This window comes from Pollicipes pollicipes, unplaced genomic scaffold, assembly GCF_011947565.3.
Source record: "Pollicipes pollicipes isolate AB1234 unplaced genomic scaffold, Ppol_2.1 Scaffold_7231;HRSCAF=8579_pilon_pilon_pilon, whole genome shotgun sequence".
Lineage (NCBI taxonomy): Eukaryota > Metazoa > Arthropoda > Thecostraca > Pollicipedomorpha > Pollicipedidae > Pollicipes > Pollicipes pollicipes.
The window spans coordinates 13,478,691-13,506,594 of NW_023597034.1; the positions used below are offsets into that span (position 1 = coordinate 13,478,691).

The 27,904-nt window shown below is 54.5% G+C and overlaps 2 protein-coding genes across 2 annotated transcripts in view; both read right to left on the reverse strand.

The window, feature by feature from the left end:
• Positions 1 to 2,519: 2,519 nt before the first annotated feature.
• Positions 2,520 to 18,683, reverse strand: LOC119109413 (uncharacterized). The gene is made up of 9 exons (XM_037233027.1): positions 18,598 to 18,683; positions 18,225 to 18,308; positions 13,235 to 13,377; positions 10,813 to 10,949; positions 7,505 to 7,659; positions 6,399 to 6,477; positions 5,631 to 5,793; positions 4,226 to 4,315; positions 2,520 to 2,726 (listed from the first exon to the last, which is right to left on the reverse strand). The coding sequence occupies exons 1-9, from the start codon at positions 18,617 to 18,619 to the stop codon at positions 2,520 to 2,522; spliced, it is 1,080 nt and encodes a 359-aa protein (XP_037088922.1). The 5' UTR covers positions 18,620 to 18,683.
• A 597-nt stretch (positions 18,684 to 19,280) lies between these two features.
• Positions 19,281 to 27,904, reverse strand: part of LOC119109414 (uncharacterized) — a 12,610-nt gene continuing 3,986 nt past the window's right edge. Inside the window, exons 2-3 of the mRNA XM_037233029.1 lie at positions 22,357 to 22,418; positions 19,281 to 19,556 (exon numbers count right to left, since the gene is read on the reverse strand). Coding sequence (XP_037088924.1) covers positions 19,281 to 19,556; positions 22,357 to 22,410 — 330 coding nt within the window. The 5' untranslated portion in view covers positions 22,411 to 22,418. The remainder of the gene's footprint in view (positions 19,557 to 22,356; positions 22,419 to 27,904) is intronic.

The following is a 27,904-nucleotide window of genomic DNA, read 5'->3' on the forward strand; positions in this document are numbered from 1 at the left end:
AGATGGTCACAACCTTCGACAGCTTTTAAAGCAAAATGCGTATGTGGAACTCACTCAGCCTTCGGATGGCGTGCTTTTTATCGGCAGAACATTCCGGCCATTTCTAACGAGAGGAGAAATTGTGATGCAAAGTGCCCGAGGGGAGGGCTGGTGGAGGGTACCGAAGACCATCTGATCTCCTGACCGTGGGAAATGCGAACACAAACTGACAACAATGTGTGACCCACGCGTCGGCGGAGAAGATTTGCTGGAATATCTGGCGCGATCGCTGCGACACCCGAGGAGGCTTGCGGATCGGGAATGCTTGATCCACGCCGCCTGAATGGTCTTCAAAGGTCTCCATTTAATATCAAGGACGGGAGATATGGGGTAGCTCCGATGGGTACGACCATCGCGTGGGGGGAAGAAGGCTGCCCATCGCGTGTGGGGAAGAAGGCTGACCATCGCGTATGGGGAAGAAGGTTGACCATTGCGTGTGGGGAAGAAGGCTGCCCATCGCGACCACTGTGTGTGGGGAAAAAGGCTGGCCATTGTGTGTGGGGAAGAAGGCTGCCCGTTGGGTGTGGGGAAGACGGCTGCCCATTGCGACCATTGTGTGTGGGGAAGAAGGCGACCATTGGGTGTGGGGAAGAAGGCTGCCCGTTGTGTGTGGGGAAGAAGGCTGCTCATTGCCACCATTGTGTGTGGGGAAGAAGGCGACCATTGTGTGTGGGGAAGAAGGCTGCCCATCACGACGCTATCATCGGTCATTCAAAGTCTCCAGTCGTCTGGGGCCTGGACCAGCACGGGAGGGCGCAGACAACTGCCGGTGGCTTCGGCGGGGGCCGCCGGGCCGGCCGGCAGGCGGGCGCGGGGGGAGGGGTCCGCGCGCGCGCGCCGTACGAGGCCGGCCGACCTGAGGCACCGCCCCGCGTCGCGCCGGTCCACCCGTCTGCGACCGCATCCGCACTGCACCGATGTATAACAAGCATCATTTTTCTGTTGAAGGCTTTCGATGTAGAATTGAACGGCTATTTCTAAAACAGATGTATTTAACAACCGAAGGTGCGATCAGCATTGGGAAATCGCCACTTAAGGCTTGCATTGCCTACGTAATATTTTGTCCAGACGGGAAAATGTCCCATAGCTGCGGAGTTATCATTATTTAACTTACTGCATGACCATCATTACGCCATTTAAGGCTTCATCACCGATGGAAAACCGTTGGGTGCAGAGATCTAAGAGCTTCCAAATTGCGATCAGTGCGCGAGATAACATTAAACACTAAGTTTTTTCCGGATTCGAGACGGTGGTATTTACGTGACTGGTTAAGTTGGCGTGTTGTGACGGCAACTCACAAAAGACAGTTAATTATGCATTATAAAAGTTGCGTTCCTTCTTAATCGATTGCCATGGATAACTCGATTTGGCCAATCATTAGTATCAGCTGCTGTCTTTTGAGGCATCTGCCATGCCCATGATTTCCTGGCGCCTTGTAATTTCAGAACAAACGCATGGCCCGATGCTCTTGTTTATTTGGTGTTTGCCGTAGAAAGTGGTATGACGCGGGACAGACACACCTTATTTGACCACTACCCAGACCTCTGCGGCAGCTGCCACACGTGTCTGCGTCTGAGCGAACAAAAGCCGTACCTATTAAACACGACGAGCATTCTGTCTGAAGGGCCGGGCTGATAAGAGAACACAGTCATGTTTATCATGCGCACCAGAAGGAGAACCAGCGGAGCATAGATCATAACATGATGCACATCTGAGATCTATTGTGGTCTAAGGCATACATCTACCCCAGCACGTCGACAGACAGCGACTCCGAAGTGTACCCATCCTCACACAAACACACGAAAAATGACTGCGTCCCGCTTTCACTTCTCTCTGGTGTGAAATGATGAGAAATGAAGAAACAGAGTCATGAAACAAGTCGCACTCAAGCAGTGAGACGAGCATATCGAATATGTGCGTTTTGATCGCTCGGGCCCTCGCGCTAATCACTAAGCGATGCCAGCCGGCCGGCCGGTCACCAGGATTCACGGCCGCGGCGGCTCGTGACCGGCAGGTCCGGCTGCTCCGGCTGCTCGTGACCGGCAGGTCCGGCTGCTCCGAGGCGGCGTGCGCACTCCGTCCGCCGGCAGTTTGTACACCAGTCCGACGCCTGGCGCGCACCACTCGCCGCTCGGCACCACTCTGGCAGTGTCGCCGCGGCTCCTGCGGCGTCACCACGCCGTCCACGCTACCGAGTTCAGTCACAGAATGCCCAGCGATCGCGGCTCACACTCCCCGCATCATGTCTTTGCCTTCCCCGCAAGGCCATTGGAGCCGTACGTTTCAATGTCTGGTGGCCTTCGAACATGCCACGGGCCGCCGAATGCCCAGCTCTTCGCCAGCGACCCGGGGCTGAGCTGCAGAGTCGGGACGCCCGCGCACAGCGCTCCAGGAGCTGTATTCTCCAGCTCCGGGCACGACTCTGCAGCTCCCAGCCCGCGTCTGACGTCTGCTCCCTGCGACGTGTCTCGCGGCCACCCCTACGGCAGGCGAGACGGACGTACCATGCGCGGCGGCCGGAACGTCTCCACCACCTGCTGGTCCTCCTCCTTGCGCTGTCTGCGCAGGCGCCGGCAGAAGACGCAGCAGGCCACGGCCGAAGCGAGTAGCAGGAAGCCGCCGATGCCGCCGGCGGCCAGCAGCACGGCCGGCTTGAGGCACACGCTTGTCGACGTCCAGCCGCTGACCTGCGGCCGGCACCACCGAGACGGCGTTAACACCTCGGGACACAGTCTACGCGGTGGGGCGGACGCCCACGCGCCAGTCGCGTCAATTCGACCGTGCCATGCAGAGCCGGTTTTCGCCAAGTGGTCGTGATCTGCAGACCCGAGGACGTAGTGGTTGCAATGGTAATGACGCCCACACTGCCCGGACGGCGGGGCAAATAGGCAATTGAGAGCGGCGTCGAGGCCGAGAGGTCTTTGATTGCGTCCGTGCAAGCTCTGCCGTGCGACTTTTTTACATCCGTTATGTAGATTTCCCTACATGTTCCGGCTTTTCTGACGGCTTTCAAGTTAGCATAAGCACTGATATTGGAGGGCGTTCCTGTCTTAGTTTTGAAAATCCGACAAGCTCATCGCGAGTTTGCGGTCGATAATAAGTTCAACAAGCAGCTGCAGACGTCGTTTTTGACGGACACAAAGCATTTTGTCGTGGAGCGTTCACGGAGTGCCAGCGTCCGAGGAGGTCATATCAGCACCCGGGGGCCCTGTCCCGTCAAAGATTCGAGCACCCCCCCCCCCCTTCAATACATACTTTCATCCTACCTTTACTTACGAACGGGGGTCCAAACCACCTGGCTACTACCACGGCCGTCACGCCCAAAATAATTCGTATAACTTCAAGGGTTCTTTTATTGTTGATGCGTATACACATAAGTTAGGATCAGGTCACTTCACTGCTCCCCGACTTGCTGCTTTAATTCACATGTTCCTACAAGTCCGTGATACTCAAAGTTGTTGGTCATACTACTGTGTGATCATGATAAATATTAGTAGTAATAGTAAAATGATAGTGGGAAAATATCACAAATGGCGTAACAACACACTGATTCAACGCCTGCAGGCTGCCTCACAAGGACCTCTGATGGTGATTGAGCGTGACCCCGAGTGGTGTGAGCGACCCTGACCAACAGATAGCCAAACCGGTCGACGAATTACGTCAGGTATATCGAAAACAAGTAATGAACTGCGAATTGCGGCAGTGTAAGCCCCAATTTGTGACTTCATATTTCAGCGTCCTGAACGAGCATCAAGCTTTTGGCTACGGAATGTGGGAAGTGAAACACCTTGCCAAAACTACTTGGAATCGTTCGGAATTATTATAGAAATCAGAATAGGAGAATATCATCCCCAAGGCCGTGACATGATGAGGGAAAAAGTTTGCCTTTTCTCCGACATCGTCTGGGACATATGCAACCCAACGATTTACGATAACACCACTCAGTTATGGTGTGCTTACAGTAAAGCTCCTTTATGAATAAAAATGAACTAACATATGTGCTTTATTAACGATCCTATAGGCTACAAGGTAGTACAGTGGTCGGCTATTTGATCGGGACTGGACAAAACCGAAAGGGGGGGGGGGGGGGGCAGCGTGGCGCACCACTCGAGTCGCTCCTGGTCCGCTCCAGGTTCCTCGTCGTCCTTTGGAACCTGCAGCGCCTGGAAGAGCGCCAGGCTCTGGCGTGCGCTGGGGGCTCGCCGGCCGTCGGTTTCTCTTGCCATGTCCAGCTGTGGTACCGACGCTTCCCCCGGCGCCAGTGGCACGGCTGCGTCTGCGAACGACGGCACGGTCCGGTCAGCGCCGCCAGAGGAAAGACAGACGGCGGGAGAACCGGATCAGTGCCGCCAGAGAGGAGCCTGATGGCGGAGGACCGAGGATCAGCGACGATAGAGGGGAGCCGGATGCCGGGAGGAACGGATCAGCGACGATAGAGGGGGAGCCCGGACGGCGGGAAGACGATCAAGGCCGCCAGGGGGGAGCCGGATGGCAGGAGACCGGATCAGTGCGCCAGAGGGAGCCGGCGGCGGGAGGATGGATCAAGGCCGCCAGAGGGGAGCCGGATGGCGGGAGGACCGGATCAATGCCGCCGAGGGGAGCCGGGACGGGCGGTAAGGACCGGACAAGGCCGCAGAGGGGAGCCGGACGGCGGATCAAGGCCGCCAGAGGGGAGCGGACGGCGGGAGGAGGATCAGGACGCAGAGGGGAGCCGGACGGGGAGGACCGGATCAAGGCCGCCAGAGGGGAGCCGGACGGCGGGAGACGGACCAAGGCCGCCAGAGGGGAGCCGGATCGGCGGGGAGGACGGATCAGTGACGGTAGAGTGGGAGCCGGACGATGACACGTACCATATGCAAAGACTGCGCGCGACGACGATACGGCAGAGCTGAGCACGACACAGAAAATCAATAGGTTTAAATCATGTGAGGTGTTGTTTTTATGCTTTTCGTGACTATTTCATCGTAGGTCAGTGCGCTGCCTTGTATAATGTATTACAGATGGTGTTTGAATTGCCATTGGGTCTTTGTAATGGCATTAAGATTCCGTTCACAACGTGACCATTTTGTTCTTACTCGAACAGACAGCTCTATTGCAATACCGGCAACTAAGAAGCTTAGGATTCGAATAGAATAGTCTGACCTGAATATAAGCTGAAAAACTGAATATGAACATGCTGACGCTTAAGCTGATGCCAATCTTTTTTTAATCCCGCCTGTTACGTCTTTTTTGCCAGCGACAAGAAAATGACGCACCTAATGATGGGGATAAGTTAGAAATCCTCTACTCAGCCATGTATTTCGGATCCAAGGAATAATTGGTAAAGGTAACAATAAAATTATGACGCAGATAAACGCGTAAAAGGTTCCTCGCCGAGTGGCGAGACCTGTTCTGAGGGCACTTTTTTGGAATGAGAAACCATTTTTTTTCAAAATTCGAAGCTTGTTGGCGACCGGCTGCGGTAAAATCCTCGTGCGGTGATAGGTAAACGGACACGTGGCTTCGTGCATAGAATTGAGTTTGAATGTGGAGATTTCTATAGATGGCAGCAGCTGAAGCAGTTCCTCGCTGAACAGAGGGCGCTGACTTACCGGACATGCACCGTGGCACATGCGAACGTCACATTCGATGTAGAGGGCAGGACTTCCAGTGAATCGGAATGTCTTCATGTAAGCGTACACCTGCGTCTCAAACACGCCGTCTTCGGAGAAGGTTCCTTGAAACGGGCTGATGAGCTTTTCATCCACCGGACATCTAGTGGGAGAAAATAAAAGTGTCAGTACGAATCGTCGTCGCATACCGTAATTCCATTCCGGTGTCATACATTACGGCATTACTTTAATTGCAGCGGTTCTGTGTGGTTGGCGGTGCGGAGCAGCGTGCGCCTCCCTTCACGCACGGCTGGCACCGGCCGTCGGCGAAAGAATCTGACGCTTCCTTGTGTGGTACTGAGTGCTCACGCGAGCCAGATCGCATGCATCACAATCTTGCGGTGACATGAAACGGCACAGAAACCGCAAGGAACAAACTGACCCAGGTGCTTTTTGCACTCTTTCACCTCGTCCCCGCCTCATCCTGAACCCTCACGATGACTCAGCTCACTACAGGCTATAGCCGTCTAGGGAACATGCTAGAGCCGTCACCCAGGGGCCGGCCTCAAGCTCGCCCTGACTGAGAGCCCATCCCGAGCACAAGAGCACGCTCCGAACTGGGGCTATTGTGCCGAGGAAGACTTGGTAGCAGTGACGCTCGGGATAGTCACAGTACTGCTATACAACTCTCATCTTAGAGGTCCAAAATGGTGCGTCATGGACGAAATAGCTCTGATGCAACTGAATCAGTTGCCTGTTTTTTCATACCCGTAGTGGTCCACCAGCGATATTTTCTTGTCGGCTCCGTTATGGGCGTAGCAGTCGCTGACCACGATGTCAAATCCATCTGCAAAGGTAGCCGTCAACATCGGTCTGTTAAGATCTGGCAGCGATGGCTAAAAACAGCAAGCTTCAGAGCGCTCGGCGTCTGCTGCAGTCCGCTACCACGAGGGTTTATCGGAGGAGGTGCGACCTGCGCGCGCAGATCGGCTGCCCCGCCCCTTCCGCGCGGGCCGGCCGGCCCAGCAGGAGCCGTTAGTCAGGGCGGCCGGGTCGCCACAGCTTGGACGCCACTGGGCCGTATCGGCACGACAGACGTACTTCCCGGCAAACCAACAACACAAAAACGCCGGCACAGAGGGCGCCCGGCTGAGGACCCGCGACCGGCGGATAACGGTCAGCCGCGACAGGGGTGTGCGACGTGCCAGCAGCCAGCGGCCGTACCGCCAGCGACCAGCGGCCAGCAGCCAGCGGCCGTACCGCCAGCGACCAGCGGCCAGCGGCCCAGCAGCTGCCGGCGGGCCAGCGGCCGTACCGCCAGCGACCCAGCGGCCAGCGGCCAGCAAGCTGCCAGCAGCCAGCGGCCGTACCGCCAGCGACCAGCGGCCAGCAGCCAGCGGCCGTACCGCCAGCGACCAGCGGTCAGCGGCCAGCAGCTGCCAGCGGCTAGCGGCCGTACCGCCAGCGGATCAGCGGCCAGCAGCCAGCGGCCGTGCCGCCAGCGACCAGCGGCCAGAGGCCAGCGCTGCCAGCTGCCAGCGGCCAGTGGCCGTACTGCAGCGACCAGTGGTCAGCGGCCAGCAACTGCCGGCGGCCAGTGGTGTACAGCCAGCGACCAGCGGCCAGCGGCCGTACCGCCAGCGACCAGCGACCAGCGGCCAGCAGCTGCTGCCAGCGAGGCCAGCATTCGAATATGCTGCAACCTCGCATTCAACGGCGGGAAGCACAGACCAAGGTGGATAGCTTCTTCCGTCGCACCCTCAGAGTGCCGAAATGAGAGACAAAAGACTTGGGTTAACCCCGTACAACTCAGAACTCAATGCGTGGGATTTTGTCTGGCTGCCAACCCTTCAACGTTGGGGGGTCCCACTTACCGTACTGGCTGCGCATGTAGATGATCAGCGTGAGCGGGTCACCCACGCGGACCGGCCCCGTGATCCGGTTACCGGTGGTGCCATAGCCGTAGCGGATCTCCATGTAGCACTCGGGTGGGCTCAGAGTAAACACCACCGGGTTACCTGTCTGGGTCCTGTAAGGAGAGCCCACGTGAGGCTTGGAGACGGCCCAGGACGCCTGAGGTCACTCCGGACGGCCCAAGACGCCTGAGGTCACTCCGAACGGCTCAGGTCACCTGAGATCACTCCGGACGGCCCAGGACGCCTGAGGTCACTCCGAACGGTCCAGATCACCTGAGATCACTCCGGACAGCTCAGGTCACCTGAGATTACTCCGAACGGCCCAGGTCACCTGAGATCACTCAGGACAGCTCAGTTCACCTGAGATCACTCTGAACGGCCCAGGACGCCTGAAATCACTCCGGACGGCCCAGGACGCCTGAGATCACTCCGGACAGCTCAGGTCACCTGAGGTCACTCCAAACGGCTCAGGTCGCCTGGGGTCGCACCGGAGGACTCGGGCCACTGGAGGTCACATCGGACAGATCGGATCACCTGAGGCCATCCCGGACGGCTCAGGTCACCTGAGGTCACATCGGACTACTCGGGTCACCTGAGGTTACCCCAGAAAATTCGGAAACCGAGAGGCGCGAGTGGAACAAAGATGGTAGCGCATCCCCGGGAAAAGGAAAGCGAGGGGAGGAAAACGGAAATGCAAGTGTAGCCTAACGGAAAGGAAGAAGCAAACATGATATGTAAGGTCCCTATCGCTGTCCTCCTATCATTGTCCTAGCATTGTCCTGTCATTGTCCTAGCCGGAAGCCCCATGCAGTGACTTAGCGCACATCTGCACCGAACATGGTGATCCTATTATGCTGCTGCTTTACCGCTTCACGGTGATGGTACCGTCACGCGCAGTACACGGTGTGCATTGTACACACCACTCATGAAAACAATCGCACTGCAAAAACCACGTCGGTGACAGGAAGTCACACCAAAGACGGCTTCCCGCCATGATGAAGACCAGGCTTGTGTTTGACGGCGGGTAGGGATGGGGCCAATCCCGAAATGAACCAAAATTGCATTCAGTCAGCGTGATTCCGTCGATTTTGCTGATATTCATAGACGAGTATGAGTCAGTCAAACGTGAGTCAAGTCAATAGAAATATATGAAAGAGCATACACGAAAAGTGTGACAGTTTAGACTGCACTAGAGCATAGCTGGTTTTTTATCACTTCAAAAAGCCAATGCAGGCTCTCATGAGGCCAAAATGAACATTTTATGTCAACTGCTGGCACCAAAATCGACTTCATCGGAATCGATTCCAGAATGGACACGTGTCACTTTGGCTGAAAATTTGATCACTTAAAGCTGCGTTTTGTTGCTCGAAGCAGAATCAAAATAAGCCAGCGTGCGATAAGTCAGAGTTGGAATCACCTCGGCGTTTCTACCTTCTGATTCCAAAAGAATGAAGGGTTCCGCGCGTGGTGTGACACTGTTGCAGTGTCGTGCAGGAGCGGGATATCCCTCACTGTTGCAGTGTCGTGCGGCAGCGGGGCACCCCTCACTGTTGCAGTGTCGTGCGGCAGCGGGGCACCCCCACTGTTGCAGTGTCGTGCGGCAGGGGCATTCCTCACGGCAACCGGCACCGTGTAGCGGGACACTCCTCATGGTACCGGCGCCGTGCAGCAACGGGACACTTCTCACGGAACGCGCGCCGTGCAGCAGCGGGACTTCTCACGGAACCGGCGCGTGACGCAGCGGGACACTCCTACGGCACCGGCAACCGGTAGCAGCGGGACACTCCTCATGGTACCGGCGCCGTGCAGCAACGGGACACTTATCACGGAACCGGCGCTGTGCAGCAGCGGACACTTCTCACGGAACGGCGCCGTGACGCAGCGGGAACACTCCTCACGGCACCGGCACGTGTAGCAGCGGGACACTCCTCATGGTACCGGCGCCGTGCAGCACGGGACACTTCTCACGGAACCGGCGCCGTTGCAGCAGCGGGACACTTCTCACGGAACCGGCGCCGTGCAGCAGCGGGACATCCTCACGGTACCGGCGCCGTGACGCAGCGGGACACTCCTCACGGGTACCGGCGCCGTGACGCCAGCGGGACACCATATCAACGGTACCGGCGCCGTGACGCAGCGGGACCTTCTCACGGAACCGGGCCGTGCAGCAGCGGGACACTCCTCACGGTACCGGCGACCGTGAGCAGGGGACCAATCCGACTGCGGTACCGGCGCGTGAACGCAGCGGACACTCCTCACGGTACCGGCGCCGTGACGCAGCGGGAAATCCTCACGGTACCGGCGCCGTGACGCAGCGGGACATCCTCACGGAACCGGCGCCTGCGTAGCGGGACACCCTCACGGTACCGGCGCCGTGACGCAGCGGGACATTCCTCAGCGACCGGCGCCGTGACGCAGCGGGACACTCCTCACGTTACCGGCGCCGTGACGCAGGGGACACTCCTCACGGCACTGGCGCCGTGACGCAGCGGGACAACTCACGGTAGGGCGGACGCAGCGGGAACTCCTCACGGTACCGGCGCCGTGACGCAGCGGGACACTCCTCACGGTACCGGCGCCGTGACGCAGCGGGACACTCCTCACGGTACCGGCGCCGTGACGCAGCGGGACACTCCTCACGGTACCGGCGCCGTGACGCAGCGGGACACTCCTCACGGTACCGGCGCCGTGACCCAGCGGGACACTCCTCACGGTACCGGCGCCGTGACGCAGCGGGACACTCCTCACGGTACCGGCGCCGTGACGCAGCGGGACACTCCTCACGGTACCGGCGCCGTGATGCAGCGGGACACTCCTCACGGTACTGGCGCCGTGAGTAGCGCCGTGACGCAAGCGGGACACTCCTCACGGCACTGGCGGCCGTGACAACACAGCGGTCCCCGGCAGCCGACAACGCGTGGGGCGCCGAGCCCGCCTGGCGCCTGGCACGCAACAGCTATGAGCATGCCATATTCTTGCCTTGCAATAATGGCTTGAGGTGAGTGACCTGAGACCGGTAAGGATTCCAAACCATTAGCCGTGCATCATTCCTCCTCTCTCATCTTTCCGGTGCGAATTCTGAATTAGAAATTTGGCGCGCCGGGGCCGCACAGCGGTGTGGCGTTGCGAGCCACGGGGGTACGGCCGTCAGCATCGCACGCAAGCATTCGGGCAGGCACATACGTCCAAGGCTGTAAGCAAAACATGGACTCTCTCTCGCAGTGCATGTTGTCCACGGGTGTAAGCAAAAGCGGGACGATACTCACTCAACGTCCAGGAAGGGGAAGGTGACCGTCTTCCAAATGTCGTAGCCGTACTCGCAGGTCACCTTGAAGTGTTCGTCCCACTCCTCCTCAATCATTGCATTGTACTGCACTGACACCGTGTTCCACATGAAGTTTTTCTGCGGAAGAGTGCACACAGTGATCAGACACGACGAGATAATACAAGAACACTGCATGTTGCGCTAATTCCGAACGACGATTCGCCCCCTCACGCCCAGAAACGAAGTATGGGTGTTGCATTCTCAAGCGTTTCCGTTCTTTGCAAACGGGCAATTTGCTCCGGTATGCCCACAGCCACTTCCGATGAGGCGATAAAGCCGTGCTTTTACTAGCGTGTTACTGTGGCATACCTGGTTCGCACGCTTGCTGGCTCTCCCAGAAAAAGTCCTGAGAAAGTCTGGGCTTCAAATCAGCCGGCAAATTCCCCGTGTCCTGCCCAAGAGCGGCACAATTCCGCTGCAGCGGTACGAGGGGACAGCGGGGTACCGCTCTGTGTGTCCTCTCGCCTCCGTCTGCTCCCCCCCCCCCCCCTCCCCCTTCCACCCCGGTGGCCGTGGTCCGTCTACACCCGCGCGGAATGGCGGTAGTTCAGGGGTGCGAGGCGTCTGGCTGCCTGTTTGGCGTTGGCGCCCCAGGGCCCGCCGGCGGGGGGCTCGGCCAGCGCGGCCAATCGGCGCGGAGGGTCACTGGCCGGCGGTCGGCGATTGGCCCGGCGGGCGGGGACGGTGACCCGACGCCGTCGTCCCGTCCGGCCGCCGCCGCCAGCGGCGCCGAACGGCCAAATGGACCGACGCCTGGCACGCGGCTGAGGGGCGTCGGGGGCGGCTGACGGCGGCCACCTGCGGCAGCCGCGGGTTATGGGTGGCTGCCCTGGGCGGAGCGGGGTCGGATCGGACACCGTGACTGTGACGCTGGGGTTGTACCGAGTGCATCGAAAGTGGAACCAGCGTGACGTCACCACAGGACAGGTGTTACCTGAAGTCATTGTTTCCATCAGCATGAGTTGGCATTCAGTCCCCGGACTTTTCCCTTACAGGAAGCATCCATCACATCCACTCAAGGGAAACCTGTCCAGCTGTATTCAGGTCGTTCTTTGCAGCTCCGATTTAGCATAATTTCATTTGTTTTAAAATATTCAGCCTACGATGCTGGATGTCAGTCTGTCCAAAAGCACCCGGTCTTCACATACAGTCGCTTGCACAGCCGTGGTATGATGCAGCAGTCTCCAGCGTTCCAGGAATGTCTTTTCGACGGACTCGTACGGGACGAAGGCTGGAGGACAAGGCGCGCAGAAGTTTATCTGTTCAACGCACGGTCTGGAAGGGGCTACTGATTTTCCAATCTGTCTGCACCGAGACTCAGCACACATGTGTCCGTCCCATGAGGTTCCTGCCCTCAACAGCGCGGTTCAAAGCCAATCGTCATTGAAGGATTCCGACTTTTGAGCAGCTCTCCAGCACTCGTCCCCCTTCTTTTCAGCCCCTCCAGCTTCTCGCGCCATGATCTGCCCGCGTCGCTTGTCGGGAGGCCCCTCTGGGACCCGGGGCCCGGCCGGGTGGCTGTTCGGTTCCGCCAGCTGACTACGTCGTGTAATGGGCGTCTGCATGCGGGCCCAGCGCACGAGCGTGCCCGGTCCGACCACCCCGTCAGTAACACGCTCGGTGCGCCGAACCCGCGCAGGATGTGGCAGCACGCGGCCGGCCCGCGCGCCAAGCGTGGCGCACTAAAGGCGTCATGGCGCGCTTCAGGTGTCGGCGGACCCTGCACCTGGATGGCCTGCTGAATACCGCCGCCAACATACGTTTTTAGTTGCTATTTAACGTGAATCCACACAGGAAGAAGGTAGTTTCACTATCATCAGCTTGAAAATGATCGTTGTTACATAACAATGAGTCAAATTAACCGTCGCAGCAGGGAATGGATCGAGTGGTATGTCTCTTCTAAGAAGCAACGGGGAGTTAATCGTTCTGCAGGATGCTTCAAGGTGACGGCCTTATGATTTCACAGTCTGTTAATCCGGCTATGAAAAACGCTAGTTTGTTCGTCGACATGCTCGAATGCACATGGTACACATCAGATGTACTGAGAACATTAGGTTTTTATGATTTTTTTCTCGTTGCAGGTCTACGAGAAACGCTTTTGCTCACTCCAAGAGCGAATCGATCTTTTTTGCAATGGCTGCTGTCATCACGAGACAGAAGGACCTTAATCCAGCTCATGGCTCTCCATGTGTGTGTCTTTTTTGCCTGCGCTGCTCACGTCGGATTCCTCCCCGTCCCAGGGCCTCTAAGGCCCAATCTCCTTGGGTACTTTGGGTACTCGGGCTCCGAGCCAGTGACATATTAAACTTCAGGACGTCTAGGCCTGGGCTGCCGCCGGGTCTCCGCGGCCGTCATGTACTCACGCCGGCGATATCCCGCCCCTTGGCCTCCACGTCTCTCTTGTTGTTGCCGCCCAGCGTGCCGCACCGGTTCAGCTGAATCAGGAACTCGTACACCGGCCTTCCCGTGCCGTTGATGTAGATGCATCCCGGATCGTAGGCGTATCCTGCAAAACATGGCGGGCGGCACGAGTCATTGCGAGGAAACTGCAATGTGGTGTGATCACATTTTCAGACCGACTTCGGTGTCGCTTCAACACCTGGGCGGACGACGTTGTCTGGATCTGTTCCACCTGTCTCGATCAGGGAGATAACTATTGACTCGATTTGTCGGCTATGACGGACGAACTGCTGAATCGAAGCCGGGCACAAAAAACGCGTTCTGTCTCGTGTCTAAGCAGTCCGTACCGTGCACCCTTTGCCAGACATGGAGTGAAGTCATCAGACCATCACTAAAACGCCGAAAATGGGAGACAAACGCAGACAGGTGGTACCCCGACGGAAGATGCATTTGACGCAATCGTGGTAATCACAGGCCACGAGGCACGAACGTCTCCCATTACCGGCCGTCGGCCCTCAGACCATGAAACGATCACCCTGGCCGTTCAGAGGCCTCCGGGTGGCTCAGCGCCTCAGCCGGCGACCGGCCCGACGCAGGTGCGGCGCCACTGGCGCACTGGCGCACCGGAAAATAACGGCCGACGCGACGTGACGGCCCTGGAGCGTGGCGCGCGCGCCGCCCGGCCGCCGCTACGCACGCCGAAGTCATACGCGAGAGACGCTTCCGATCCGGCGCGGACTCGTTCACTCATGGTTTCATTCTTGCCGTGGCGCGGGCGGCTCGTGTCTGGAGGCGGCTCGCGGCACGCAGCGGGGCGTAAGTCTGCCCAGCTCATGACGGCCGGGGCTATCGGCCAGGCGCGGGGCAGGAAGCACGCGTAATTCGGCCATTAGCCGGTCGTCATGTTGCAGTGCTGGCGAGGCGCCGGCACGCAGCGGAAGGTCACGGCCCATGTCTCCGATACATTCATGAGAGGCACGTGAGCGGGGCAGTCTCGCTCGGCTGCCCTGACGTGTGGCTACTGCTAGTCGCCCGAATAACTTGTCTCCCTGGCAGAATAAGTGTCTCTTTATATGCGGTGCAATTCATGTCCGCCCAGACGCAAATGGTGTTTAGATCTTCTGCTGGCATTAATGTCCTTGCCGTTGGTGTGCTTTTGGTCCTGTTCAACAGAAACGCACTATGAAGAGGTTGAGATGATCGTGATTCCTCTGCTGTCAAACGACAGACTGTTGGGCCCCTGCGCCGCCGCCGCGCGCCCCTTGGCCCGCCCACCCTCCTGGCCGTCTGTAGTACCGCTCGGTGGGACATCAAGGAGAACTCTGCGATGGCGCCGCCCGTTGTTATGGAGCCGTCTCGGCGGCGGCGGCGGCGGCTGGCGCGTGCCACCACGGCCATTGTTGCACGGCTGGGCGGCGCGGCGTGCCGAGAGTGCCCAGCTGCCGCCGGTCGGCCCTCGCCTCGCATCACAGATCTGATGGTGACGTAGTTTCCCAGGCGGAATCCGGCCAGATCGCCTTGTGATTGGGCAGAGACGACAGCGGATCCGGTGGAACCGCTGGCTGGTAGTCCTTTTTAGCTGTCAGTAGTAAGGAGTTTGGTCCAGGTTGACATCCTGATTGGAAATGAGACTCCCGGTAATAGATTTATGGTCAGATTCGGCGATCATTTAAAACCACCGTCGACAGAGCCATATGAATAGCCCACTTTTCATCTGATCATCTTATAACACATGTTTAATCGTCCCTTAAGACACACCAGGACGCAGTAGCGCAATAAAGTGTGCAGTCTTATGGCGAAATGCATAATATAGCTATTATGCACGCGGAATGCTTCACCATAATGCTTCCCAAACCACTTGGTGACGAGTGAGGCGACAGGTCGAGGGAGTCTGCCTGTCAACCAACCGGGCATTGTATAGCCTCGGCTGTCAGGCCCGACCAGTCACGCTTTTGACGAGCTTGCATCTTTTGAAGGAGCATCAACCTCCACGCGGGAGACGAAAGTGACTACCGCTCGATGGGATTAATCGGCCAGTACGACTCCCCCCCCCCCCCCTCTCCTCTTCTCTCCCCCGCCACCCCGTCCATCGGGATGGTGTAATGGCCGAATGGTTACAGCCATTATTGCACCGCCATAAATTGTCGGTATCAGGCCATACTATCCCTTAAAAGCAGTAACTCTATAGTTTCAAGACACTTAATGCAGGCTGTTCGATCATTTAGGGTATTTCTGCAGCGTTACAATATCATCACTTTTTTATTGACACAGGAAATCAGCATCGGAAACATGCAATTTTAGGCCGCGGAAAAGCTTTAGATCGCGTGTATTAAACGGAGCAAGATCTTGGCCACCATGCATCACGGCAAAATGAAACGAACTTATAATGAAGGAGAAAACAGACAAGAGTCTGGCAAAGCTTCGGTCAACGTGTCCACGCTCTCACGCTCGACCGCATGCAAACCATGGATCCGCCGGTTCTCGGGGGCTAAAATATTGATGACGAATCCGTGCAACCGACTAGACTGAAATGAAACCAGCAATGCGAATAAACTGTATAGAAATCAGTAAACGATACTAACACATTTCAACCCATATGGGTGCCAGTAGTGGATCAGAAAGCCACCAACGTCACGTTTTCCGAAACCGACCTCAAATACAACACGTCAGGGGCCCAGAACGGGTGATGGAACTACAAAGGGGCCCAGACCGGGTCATAGAACTACAAACGGGCCCAGACCGGGTCATGGAACTACAAACGGGCCCAGGCCGGGTCATGGAACTACAAAGCACATTACACAGCGTATCTGCGACCAGTGACCACCAAAAACTAACAGCTTTTGCTTCTATGTTTGCGCCTTAGCCATCAAACAATCAAGTATTGAATCTGATTCACCTCAGTCAATTCAAACTGACGGGCCTTGGTGGCCTGGGCCCGGGGTCAGTCTGAAATGTTAGCCGTCGATGTCTAGTTCCCAGACGCCAAACATGAGCTGATGCAAACGCCTGCCAAGCTGATGCGAGGAAATATCCCGAATGCACTGGCAACGCTCAAGATATCTTTGAAGTAGATAACTGCCACCGGTATGGGTTCCAAAGGCAACAGGCTCCATACAGTTATGTTAAGGTAATATCCGCATGAGCATAATCACGTCTGTTATCGGTTCGCTCGTCTCGCGTGGTAAAAGATGGTTCACTGGTAAATCATGGTTCGACTATTTCAGTCCTTTTAGAGCATTTTCACTGGATTTGTGTAAAATTGCGTTGGGCAAGCCGTGGATGAGCTTGAAATATCATGATAAGTCAGTCCCAGATGTGAAGTAAGCAGAGAGACATTGGCATGGACACCATTCAGCTAAATTTAGATGAATGCAATGTTTGAATCTCGTTTTCTTTTTGATTCTCTGGCTGTAGAGAGGATCAGTAATCAGACCGAGTGGCTTGAGCGCGCGCCTGCGCTCCGCATCTTGAAGCCCAAACGGCTTGTCATTTGCAATGTTTCGATCAAATTGGAAATGTGATGGGTCATCACACGATAGACGGAATCACAATAATGAATCCAGCGAGGACCTATCACAACTACTACCCGACATCTAGTGCACGTATCAAAGCACCGAAAGGGGAATTTCGTGTCTTGCTTCTCAATGAGGGACACAATAAATCGTAAAAGACTAGTGCCAGCTCCTCACACCACCACATCACAGCAGCATTGTATGTATGGAATTGTGAATACTTATCCATAAGCCAGCAGTGCACATAACTGTATACTTTGTTGGGATTTCATTGTCATCTGTGCACGCTATGATTCTTTCCTTGAGCCTTATCACTGCCAGTCCTTATACCATTCCAGCAAACGGTTCTGCTGCTAATTCAGTGCCGACAATCTATTCCACTGTACCGGAAGTATTGTACTTCCACCTGCCGGTATCCATGGCTCATCGTTATCTTATGAGCACTGACTCAGACGAGCAGCTTAATCCATCTGCTCTTTCTTCAAATGACGTCATACCTTGTTCATTCATGACTGTCCCGAGCCTGCAGTGAAGGCTAAAGTAGCTGTCAAACCGGGCCGGCCCTGTAGTACAGTGTCACCATGGCACGCATCGTTCACCACGAGCGCCGACGCGCTCTGCGCCGTGGTGCTGGTCTGGAGAGCGCGGCTCCCCGCAGTGCGTGCGGGCCCTCACCTAGTTGGGCACGCGCCAACGACATGAGGAGGGGCGGGGGAGCGGTTCGGCGCGCTGCGTCCGCTCCAGTGTACGGCTCGTCTGACGACGGAGGCAGCCAGCCACGGCCCTCTCGATGGAGCTATATGGTCTGGCGGCCGGACATGTCTCGATGCGCCGGCGGCACTGCCGTCGGGACTGGTCTGGCCTTTTTAAGACGTCGCTAGCAAAACACCTCAGAAGAATCACGGCACTCTTTCGGCACCGCCGCTTTGTAGCGTCGTTAATGTGAGGAACGATCCATGTCATGGACCGTAAATTCAACGGGTGTGAATTTAATCGTTGCTGGGTTATTTCTGAGTCTTGTGACCCGCGCCGCGCTCTGGGGAGAATGCAGGGTAAATGTGCCGGTAACGGCACAGGCTCCATAAACAGGCGGTGCGAGGCGCCGCCGGATGGTCACGCCCCGCAGGGCCCGGCGTCCCGCACGTCACCCGGCGACCACCGCGCGCGCCTCGGCCCTCGTCGCTGGAGCCGCGCACAGGGCGCCTCTGGAGGTCCGTCCAAAGGTGCGCGACGCGACGGTGCTGTGCTTGTGCGAAGGAAATGACGCTTGAGTCACCGATGACTTCGAGCAGTGAGACTTTTCATGGGATGTCGGGTTCATTTGGGTTATTTGTGAGAACGGCCAGTGGTTAAGCTAACCATTTAATCCTAAGCTTGTGAAGATTCCATGAGACGCCTTTTAGAACCTCAGCACTTTTGATGGGATAGCTTGACTGCTTACCTGCCGAGTAGATGAGCCCGCTGAAAGTGCCGTTGAAATGGACTATGATTCGCATGAAGTCGTCTTGGCACTCTGCCTCAATATCTGCAGAAACGAGAACACATACGTCATCCCCAGATACTCGGGCAGCACAGTCAAGGACCTCAGAAACTGCATTCGTTCACTCGCAGCTTCTGCACAAAGAAGACTGATTTAACTACGTGACTGGCGAAGCGTGATGAATTGCCCTTACGGCAGCCATTCATCACTTTGCAGATTTGCATCTCAGTTATGATGTTTGTTGAATAGTATTTGGTCTTCGTGAACGTATGCTGCTCTTCTGTATGCCTGACTCCCCCACGCGGGACAGCCAGTGACCAAGGAATTGACTCACGTTCCACACGGGTCATGTTCATGCTCCTCCTGCGGACCTCCCGGATGCGATCCCAGGAGCTGCGTCCCGAGTACAGCTCCGGATCGTCCGAGGGGCGCGCGTCCCGGGGCAGCTTTGACGCGTCAATCTGCTGACGAGACCAAGGTCAGACCAGGTCAGGACAGGGCAGCGGCAAACGACCGGCCAAGGATCAAGACAGTGTCATACTGGGCGGCACGTGCCGAAGATCCATGTTGAAAGTCCAAGGATTAAGCAAAGAACAGCTATGTCCTTTTAAAGGCTTTGCCGAGTGACTGTGGCTTCGGGTTGTACAGCAAGCAAGGTTTCCCCCACCCTACGTAAACACTGTCATGTCTTTCTATTTCCATTCTGTTTTTTCCGCCTCCTCTTCTTCTCCGTCCGACCCCGTCTTACCGTCCGCCATTGCCCCCGTCCGTCCTTTCCCCGTCCGGTCCCTCCGTTCTCCTTCCGTCCTCCCATCTGTTCGTCCTTGTGCTCCCCCTCCCCCCCGGTCTTTGTGACCGTGTCTCCCTTCCGTCAATCCCTCCGCCCTCCCCCCCTCGCCCCCTTCTTTCTTCCCGCCGTCGCCCCGCCCCATCATTCCCTCTGTCCTCCCAGCGTCCCTGTTCTCCCCTCTGCCCATCCCCCCTTCCTCCCCTCCGTTCTCACGTCCGTTCCTGCCCTTATCCCCCGCTAGGTCGCTCGCTGCTCACCAGCTCGTCGTTGGTGCGCAGGGCGGCCGGGGTATCCTCCACCGTGGCCAGCTGACTGGTGCGTGTGGTGGAGCGCAGCTCGACAGTGGCCGAGCCCGGCTCGGTGGCCGTGGCCGGCTCCTGCGGCACCTCCGTCGGCTGTCCAGTCGGCGCCGGCGGCTCCTCGGCCGTCGAGGTCGTTGCCATGTCGCGCGATGTTCGACCGGCCACCACTTTGAACGTGCCCATGTCGAACTGGCCGTGCGCCTGCACACAAACGCTAGGATGTCCGCCTGTTCGGTCGCCGCCAATCAGGCGCAACGGCATGGCAAACGCTGGCCTTCCCGCCACCACCCGGGATAGCACTGACAGCATTAAAACAAACTGAGTCATGTTCGACACATGAAAGATGCTTAATTACAAACTACGAACAACAATTTAGACGCAGCTAGAGCACAGTGGCAGGCATAGATGGACTGGCGGCATGGAGATGGGTAGCGTGACGCCGCGGCTGAGGCTGTAGCTGAGGCGGTCCGCCAAGCGGCGGCTTTCAACCGCAGCCCAGCCGGGCAAATGCAGTCACCCTCATGCGTTTGACCATCGAGGACACTTGGCTGAGCTCGAGCTGCGTTCCACGCCGCCCGGCACGCGGCCGCAGAGCCAGGGGTCACTGGCTGCCGGCGGGGGAGGGGGAGGGGTCGGTCGCGCGTCAGTTATCGTCGCTGATTTGCGGCCATTCAGCGGGGGCAGCGGCGGCGCGGTCGCCTCGTTCGGCGGCGCCGTGTGTCGCGGCTGTGACCGCTCCACAATGGAGATGCCTGCTGATTGGACGCCGCCGACAGATGACGGCCTCGGGCACATGGAGCCTCGAAGCCGGAGGTCAACTGGGTGCCCACGGTTCGAGTTTAATGACGGCGGTGGCCAGCGGCGGCGTGGAACGACCTTGAACGTGATTGGCTCGGAGCGTCCATCATGACGCGAAAGGTGTGATCAACATTTGTAAACGTCGGTAGCCACCGGCCGCAGCTCGTTAATATATTACTTTAGATAATAGGACAAATGATGCAGCTTAAGCTATCGACAGTCGTTCGACTGTCATCTCTCAAAGTCATGGCGCATTGCTCACGCCGTTGCCGTCTCTCGATTTTTATGGGTTGGCATGTTGGCGTTGTGAAATCTTGCTGTAGCATATCTTGTGTGGAATAATGCCAATCTGGAACAAATTTACAGATCCAATCATGAAATGTTCAGTGTTTCAGCAATGATCGCAGTCAATAACCTTATATCTATTAAGTTGCGTATATTAACCTTGATATCCGCAAAGACAGAGTTTTATTTACCATCAGATATATTGAGTTCTTACTTTCGTTGTAAACACATTGAGGCGTATAACGGAAGACCACACAGCAAAGCTGTAAAGCGCATTTTATAGGCGTGCGAGTTTGAGGCACCCATCAGTCAAAAGTTATTATAATCCACCCGCAAACCCGCGGTCCCTTGTAATGATGCAGCTGGCGTATCTAACAACTCCAGACAACAGCGGATGGCGCACTTGAAAAGACAGCGTCGCTTCAGAACGCTTTCCATAAATAGACGTGAATGACCGACACCGCCGAAAGGTCATTGGATGCAGAGGCAACGGGCAACTTCATACTTCGAAAAACTGAGGAACCTGGAAGGGTAACTGTGACCTGAGCAGAATTCAGCTTTCAATAGAACCGCTTTTCATACGACCAGGCATTTATAGCATTCCACCATTTCATGCGGTGTATCATGTCATGGTCCAAGGAGAACGCGTATTAGTTGAATGCCGACAAAAACAGATCAATGGTGTCCAGTGCTGCAAGTCCGTGAGTATACTTCCCAGGAAAAGTGGATGACACCGTAAACGGCCCTAAACCGCCGCGGCAGTGTCCAACATCTATTTAGAACATGCCTGAGCTTACTTGAGTCCATACAACCAGAGCTGCAGACAGCCTGGGCAAAAACAGCACATGGACGGCAATTCAGTCCTTCAATTAGAGTCTCGTCCAGTAGCGTAGTGACGTGTCAGGTCGAGCTCTATCTACGTAAAGATCTACTCATAATAATCATGACGCCTATGTTTGAACGTTCCGGGCGGGCCTGTACCAAAACCTGTTCTAGACAGAATTAAATAAGGTGTAGCGCATACTTATGTCACACAAAGGATGTGCTTAACAGAAGGTAAGTTTGTGCGCGTCACAGCCTTTGCATTAGGCCATCTGCAAGTGCACGGAAGGTTGGACAATGATGAAGTAAGAGCGGGAAAGACGGAAAGAAAGAAAGGGAGGGAGAGGATACGAGGGAGAGAGAGAGAGAGGGAGAGAAAGAGAGAGAGAGGGGAGAAGAGAGAGAGAGAGAGAGAGAGAGAGAGGAGAAGAGGAGGAGAGAGAGAGAGACAGAGAGACGAGAGAGAGAGAAATGAGGAGGGAGTGGTTATCACGCCAGGCTGACTTTTCTGTACTGTAACATCGAAAAAACTCGCCAAGTTCTAGATCCGAGCCCTATCTCTCTCGCCTCTGTCTTCATCTTCCCTCTCTCCGCTCCTCTCTAAGACTCTCTCGTCGCTATCGCTCTGCTCTCTCTCCCTCGCTCTCTTCTCTCCACTCTCTCTCTCCTATCCTCGCTCTCTCTCCTCTCTCTTCTCTCCTCTCTCTCTCTCTCTCTCTCTCCTTCTCTCTCCTCTCTCTCTCTCTCTCCTCTCTCTTCTCTCTCTCTCTCTCTCTCTCTCTCTCTCTCTCTCTCTCTCTCTCTCTCTCTCTCTCTCTCTCTCTCTCTCTCTCTCTCTCTCTCTCTCTCTCTCTCTCTCTCTTTCTCTCTTTCTTTCTTTCTACAACTTACAGGTAAATTTGGAAGAATATTTACATCAGCTTGACTTGCAGGCAGGAGAAAACTTCTAGGGCTCATTTCCCGGTGACTTATTGCTTTAACTATCAGGCACTGACTGGACGCTCCACAGTAGTGGCGCGAGAAAATCGTGTGAGCCTTCATGATCCTGCTCTAATGACAAAGGGAGAGGCGGGCCGCGCGACAGGAGTGCACCCACCTGCACGACGAGCAGGGCAGCCACGATTGCCACGACGCCGCCACGCTGCACCATCCTGTCCGCTGCAACAGGAGCAAAGATCAGGAGCGGTTTGGGGAGTCCGACCGACGGGCCGTCCTTCGAGCATCTCACTTGTTGCGTTACAGGTTCGGTAGTAATGCAAACATTCTGAATGATTTGAACAACACATGTAATTCTAATCCACTTGGAAAAGCAGCTTGAAGCACACAACCGATGTGCTACTGGAAAACGCAGCACGCCTTTGTGTCAAAGCGAAACGCTACGAAATACCGGACATACAACGCTTTATAAGTTGTGAATCACGGCTAAACAAGACCAAAAATAATCCTCAACATTTTTGACATGTACATTATGTTTTGCCGTGACATTGTGATACATCCAGGTCTCCTCCTGATATATCGCATCAGCATCCATGATCACATATCATCAAGTGGACACGCGAAACCGAGTATTCTGCCGGCCCCCATGAACTCGAAGGGAAATAAGGAACAGACTTAGAGGCATCGCTCACTCTGGCGCTCCCATAATCAACTGTCATTTTCATCGCGTGAGCATCTGTTTGTGCGCTGGTATTCCCACCAGCTATAATGACGTCGGTGTTTAAGCAGTGCGATGCAATATGAGCCGCTCTGATTGCGATGACCGGAGGTTCTGGCGGACAATGAGCGCAGTGACCAGTTGGACTTGCAAAGCATGTGTCCAGGACGCCTTGATTACCATATCGGATCCCCAGCTCCTGCGCTGAGTTAGCTGCAACCAACTTCCGGTGTGTACCACAACACTGGCTGCTCTGTGGAAGCTCCTGTGTACAACACTGGCTGCTCTGTGGAAGCTCCTGTGCACCACAGCACTGGCTGCTGTGTGGAATCTCCTGTGCACCACAACACTGGCTGCTCTATGAAAGCTCCTGTGTACCACAGCACTGGTTGCTCTGTGGAAGCTCCCGTGTACCACAACACTGGCTGCTCTGTGGAAGCTCCTGTTTTGGCTACTGATGTTGGACTTCGCATAGAGCAACATTAATATGCGCTTTGTTTTCATTTTGGAACGCAAAGGAAGAATGACAGTGGCACTTCGTTAGCCGACTCTCTCTGCACGTGACGGCTCAGCCCGGAAATGGCGAGGGGTCGGCGAGGGTCTGATTCTGCAGGTGAAGCGCAAGTCAGGTGCAGTTTACGTCGGCTGCAACGTGTGAACGTGCAAGGCGCTATCATCTAATTTTGTAAGTAACACGATTCCTTAACATTGGTCAAGACTGTCACTTAACACGCACTCGGGTGGGGATCAAATTAATCCCCAACCAAAGGGTTTTCCGGAGCAGTTTCGGAACGGTGTGGCGTAGCCGCACCAAATTTTTCATAGCTGTCGGCAATTAAATAAGAGATCGTGTGGTATAAAACATTTAGATGTTTATTTTAAGGTTGCTGACCCATGACGGGCCAAAGTCAGGCCATGGTTTCAGCGAAGGCAATTTCTAGGGAATCGTTCAATCTAATCCAACAACGGATGGTAAGACGAAGCCACACACCTCTGAGATACTTTCTTGGGCAACACAAAATTGTGTGAACAAAAAAAATGGACCTAAGATCAGGTATGAAGCTCAGGCAGCTCAGGAAGGACAAAATCAGCCGTTTTTATTACTCTGGGGCTTGCCGCATGGGGTAGTTTCTGGTGCTCATTTCGAATTTATTGACAACAGAAGCCGCATTATACACTTTCCATAGACTTCTTAACGGTCCATTATAGGTCACTGACCTAGAATGAACCAGGTCAGCATTTTGTTGTAAGGGAACATCTGCCTAGCGTAACATTTGCCGCTTATCCAAATGCAAAAGTCAAAGCGGTCTTGTACGATTTTGGTTACAATGACTTTCAAAAGGTCAAAAGGGTTCGCTGACCTTAGATAAACATGTTACTTTTGTTTACAACACTTATCTAGGCTCTGGGAGCCTTTTGGAGACCAACCTGGAATTCGACCTTGTTTGACCCGAAGGTCATGAACTAGGAACCTCAAGCTTTGATCCAAGCTCTTTCACGTACAGGTCAACTCACCGCGCAAATTTAGTGTCTCTAGCTCTCTTAGTTCCTGAGGTCTCAGGAGGTCAAATTGACCCCCCCCCCCCCCCCGCCCAGCAAAGGGTATCCAACCGGCCACCCGGGCGCGTGTTAACGTGCTGCGAGCAAAGACAATTGAATTATGTCGCACGATCACACCAGTGACGTTGGGCGATGAGGGTTTAATTGAGCATACATTATTGGTTGTGTGACAGCCGTGTGCATTTCACCTAGTTTGTGTTCCAAAATGTTCACCATGTAAGCCAAATAATGCAATGCGTGCTCTTCATCTTGGAGTTGGAGTCCCACTTTGAGTCCCCAAAAGGCCTCTACTTATTTTGCCACCATTCAGAAAATGACACCAGGTTGTCAATAGCCCGAGCACAAGTTGCTCCTTTCAAACAGAAATGGGCATCCACGCAGCCAGGGCCATGGAATAATTTCCGTGACCTGTTGGCCAAAATCCACTAAATATTGCGTTATGCACATGGATGTGATGCATGAAGCTAGACTGTTCCTCGACATGGTTCAAAAGTCCTCAGGCGGTAATCCTCACTTCGTTCCTGTGCGGTTTGGGCTGCAGCAGACGGCTCTCAGCCTGACGGCTGTAGTTTAAGCCATCCGAACTGAAGCTTCTAGACACCGTAGCTGTTAACACATACTGTCATAATTTCAAGGCCCTAGCTTGCCGACAAAGGCCCGGCAGAGTTTTGGGGCGCCATGTTAAGCCTGACGCATGCTAGCCGGTAACCAACATGAAGGGGTGACATGGCTAAGGGATGGCTGGTGACATATGCCATTAGGATGGCAGGCACAAATCCGGAAAGGCTATACGGTGACACTGATTTAATCTAATTGCAGGCGATTGATAAGTTGCTGCCACTGGGACTTTGGGACGCATTCAGCTACTGAGGCGACATGGTGTCACCTCCTTTTCGTCCAGGCTAGAAGGGTGGGTACCGCGGAGGCTCGAATCCCGTTGTCTGGTTTCCCAAGCACACGGCTCAATCGCTGCACTGCCAGTGTTCCGCAATCGATACAATGTCAGATGCAAGCTACTTGTATTCACACCTTTAGATGCTGTCTCATGAAATCGTCACGATAAAATAGAAATGTATGTATATATGTCTGTCAAGCTTTTGAGCTTTCAGCCTTCAAAACTTTCCTAACTTACACAATTTCTTATTGAATGGCCCTTGGGATTTATGTTGCTGAACAGATGTAATTATACACCAAACGCGTTCCGCAAAATTGCATCTACGTCAGTGGATTATAATCGACTGTTATGACGAGGTAAGTGCAAATTAATCTCGTGGTAACTTGCCAACTATTTTGGGTGTGCTGACGACGCCTTGCTGTCTGCTACAATGTAAGCCGCCGAGCTGTTCATCCTGCCTCACGATGGTAAACCCACGAATGTAGTGTACAGGGAAGCACTTCAAGCAAGTGTGCGTGCTACCGTTTTCCCGTGGTTGCTTTGAAGTTGAACTCCTGGTGGTGTGATATTTTTTAGATCATACTAGCTGGTTTGCTCCGGTCAATAATTTGCAACCGGCAATTGTGCATGAGTGTGTGCCACCAGGTATAAGTACATCATTCTGTTCTCGATGACAGCACCAAAGGCGACTATCTCCAAAACTATCTTGACAGTATACCCATCTTCTTTACCCGGGTATTGCCGATTGACGAACGTCCTAGCACGTACAAAATGACGGAGACGAAAACACCCGCGACAGCTTTAATGAGCAAAGCGCTAGCCCTTCTGCGATATCCCAACGTTTCCAAAAACATGCGCAACTTTTAATAGTTTTATTGATAACCTCGTTATCCCTGAATGCCAAGTCCGTCTTTCTACGTCACTTGCAATTGTAAATATTTGATCGCATAGAAAAATTAATAATGGTACTTATAAATATAATCAATAATTCTCACGATGTGTAGTGCAATGTGCATTCACACCACACAAAAGGTATGCAAAGACAGTCAAGTCGGCGGAAAGACAAATTAATCATGCTGGTCAGGCAACTGCACCAGCTGTGGTTCTATACAGACTATAAAGAAAACAAGTGTCACGAACGAACACATTGATTTAAGCTATACACATTTATAGATGGATGAAGAGCAAGAGTTCATGATTTGCACTGGGGATGCAATTTTCAAGATACTTCTTTCAGCTCCATTTCAACATCGCTACCTTCAAGTATTTTTGAAAATTTTGACTGCTAGCCTGTAGGCGCCCACCAAAATATACGCCTTTCGTCATGGCAATATACCACATTTAAAACCCACGCTGCGTTGACATTGATCGACAACTGAGAAAAAACTGCTCGTATGGTGGCGATAATAACTCAAAGCTATGTGAAAAATAGTGTGAGAACGAGACCTCTGTCATTCAGGGCTGTTCTTTGGTCAGGAGTCTGGCATCCACTCATTCCCATGGTTCTCTGACGAGACATGAGGAGTGGATGTTTTGCTCGATTTTCATCGTTGGTCGGACACGTTTTCCCACGCAGGAGGAACGTAATCTTTCCGGATCGTGGGTCGCTCGCTCGCTTCCTGTCGGCGTGACATGCTGCCAGATCAGAAACTCAATCGGGCTGCCAACTTTGTACTGCGCACGAACGGTTTAATGTCACATTGGTGGTAAGACGTCTCAGTTGTCATACATATTATAAAAGTGTTTTTTTGTTTTACCACTTATTTCGAGGAGTTACAGTGCGCCGGTCAGGTGGCATTCGGGGATACACGACCGGTTTGGGATTGAGTAAGTCCCCTTTTGACCAGTAATGGCCATTGCAGGACTATATGATGAGGGAGTGTGGACAGTGATGTGGCAAAACTACATCCAGCTGGAGCCATCCTCTGATGTTTAGCTCACACAGGGACCCGTATGCGAGGTATATGCTCGACACTCGGACGAGGCCACCGTCAGGAACGCTTAAGCCCGCTCATGGCTGGTGCATGTAGCTTACCCGAGACAAACGGCGTGTCAAGGATGCAAGTTAGAGCAAGGATGAAGTCGACCTGAGTATTTTCTCACCTGTGACTGACGGGGAGGGCATTTACCTGGTCCACACGCCATCTTCGTAACCGGTCGACCGATTTTACCCATGTAATTCGCAGTCAATACCCCCAGAATTTGTATTGGAAGACTCACGTAATTTGCTGCAATGGTATTGCATGACCCTATGCGCATATATTTCAGCATAAAACGCAGGGCACCTCTCACATAGTTTACACTGGTGAGCCGCCAGTGACGTCACAGGCGAGGAAGATACCAAATATCCACTGCGCGACGTCACCAATGACATCACAGGTTAGGTAGATGCCAAATATTTGAATGATGGCAATACAAATATTTTCCCACCAGACAGGAGGCTTGAGATCTCTGGATGTTAAAAACGGACGTAGATGCAGACCTTTGGCGACCTAAGTGCGATCTAAGGTGATATGGTTTGATTCCAAGTAAGGT

Excerpts from the sequence above, each read along its gene's own strand:
- LOC119109413 (XM_037233027.1), bottom strand. The coding sequence starts at position 18,619 with ATGAACATGACCCGTGTGGAAC. Across the intron at positions 10,950-13,234 it reads AGGGGCGGGATATCGCCGGC|AAAAACTTCATGTGGAACAC; the intron begins GTGAGTACATGA and ends ACTCTTCCGCAG. Across the intron at positions 6,478-7,504 it reads CTACATGCGCAGCCAGTACG|ATGGATTTGACATCGTGGTC; the intron begins GTAAGTGGGACC and ends CTACCTTTGCAG.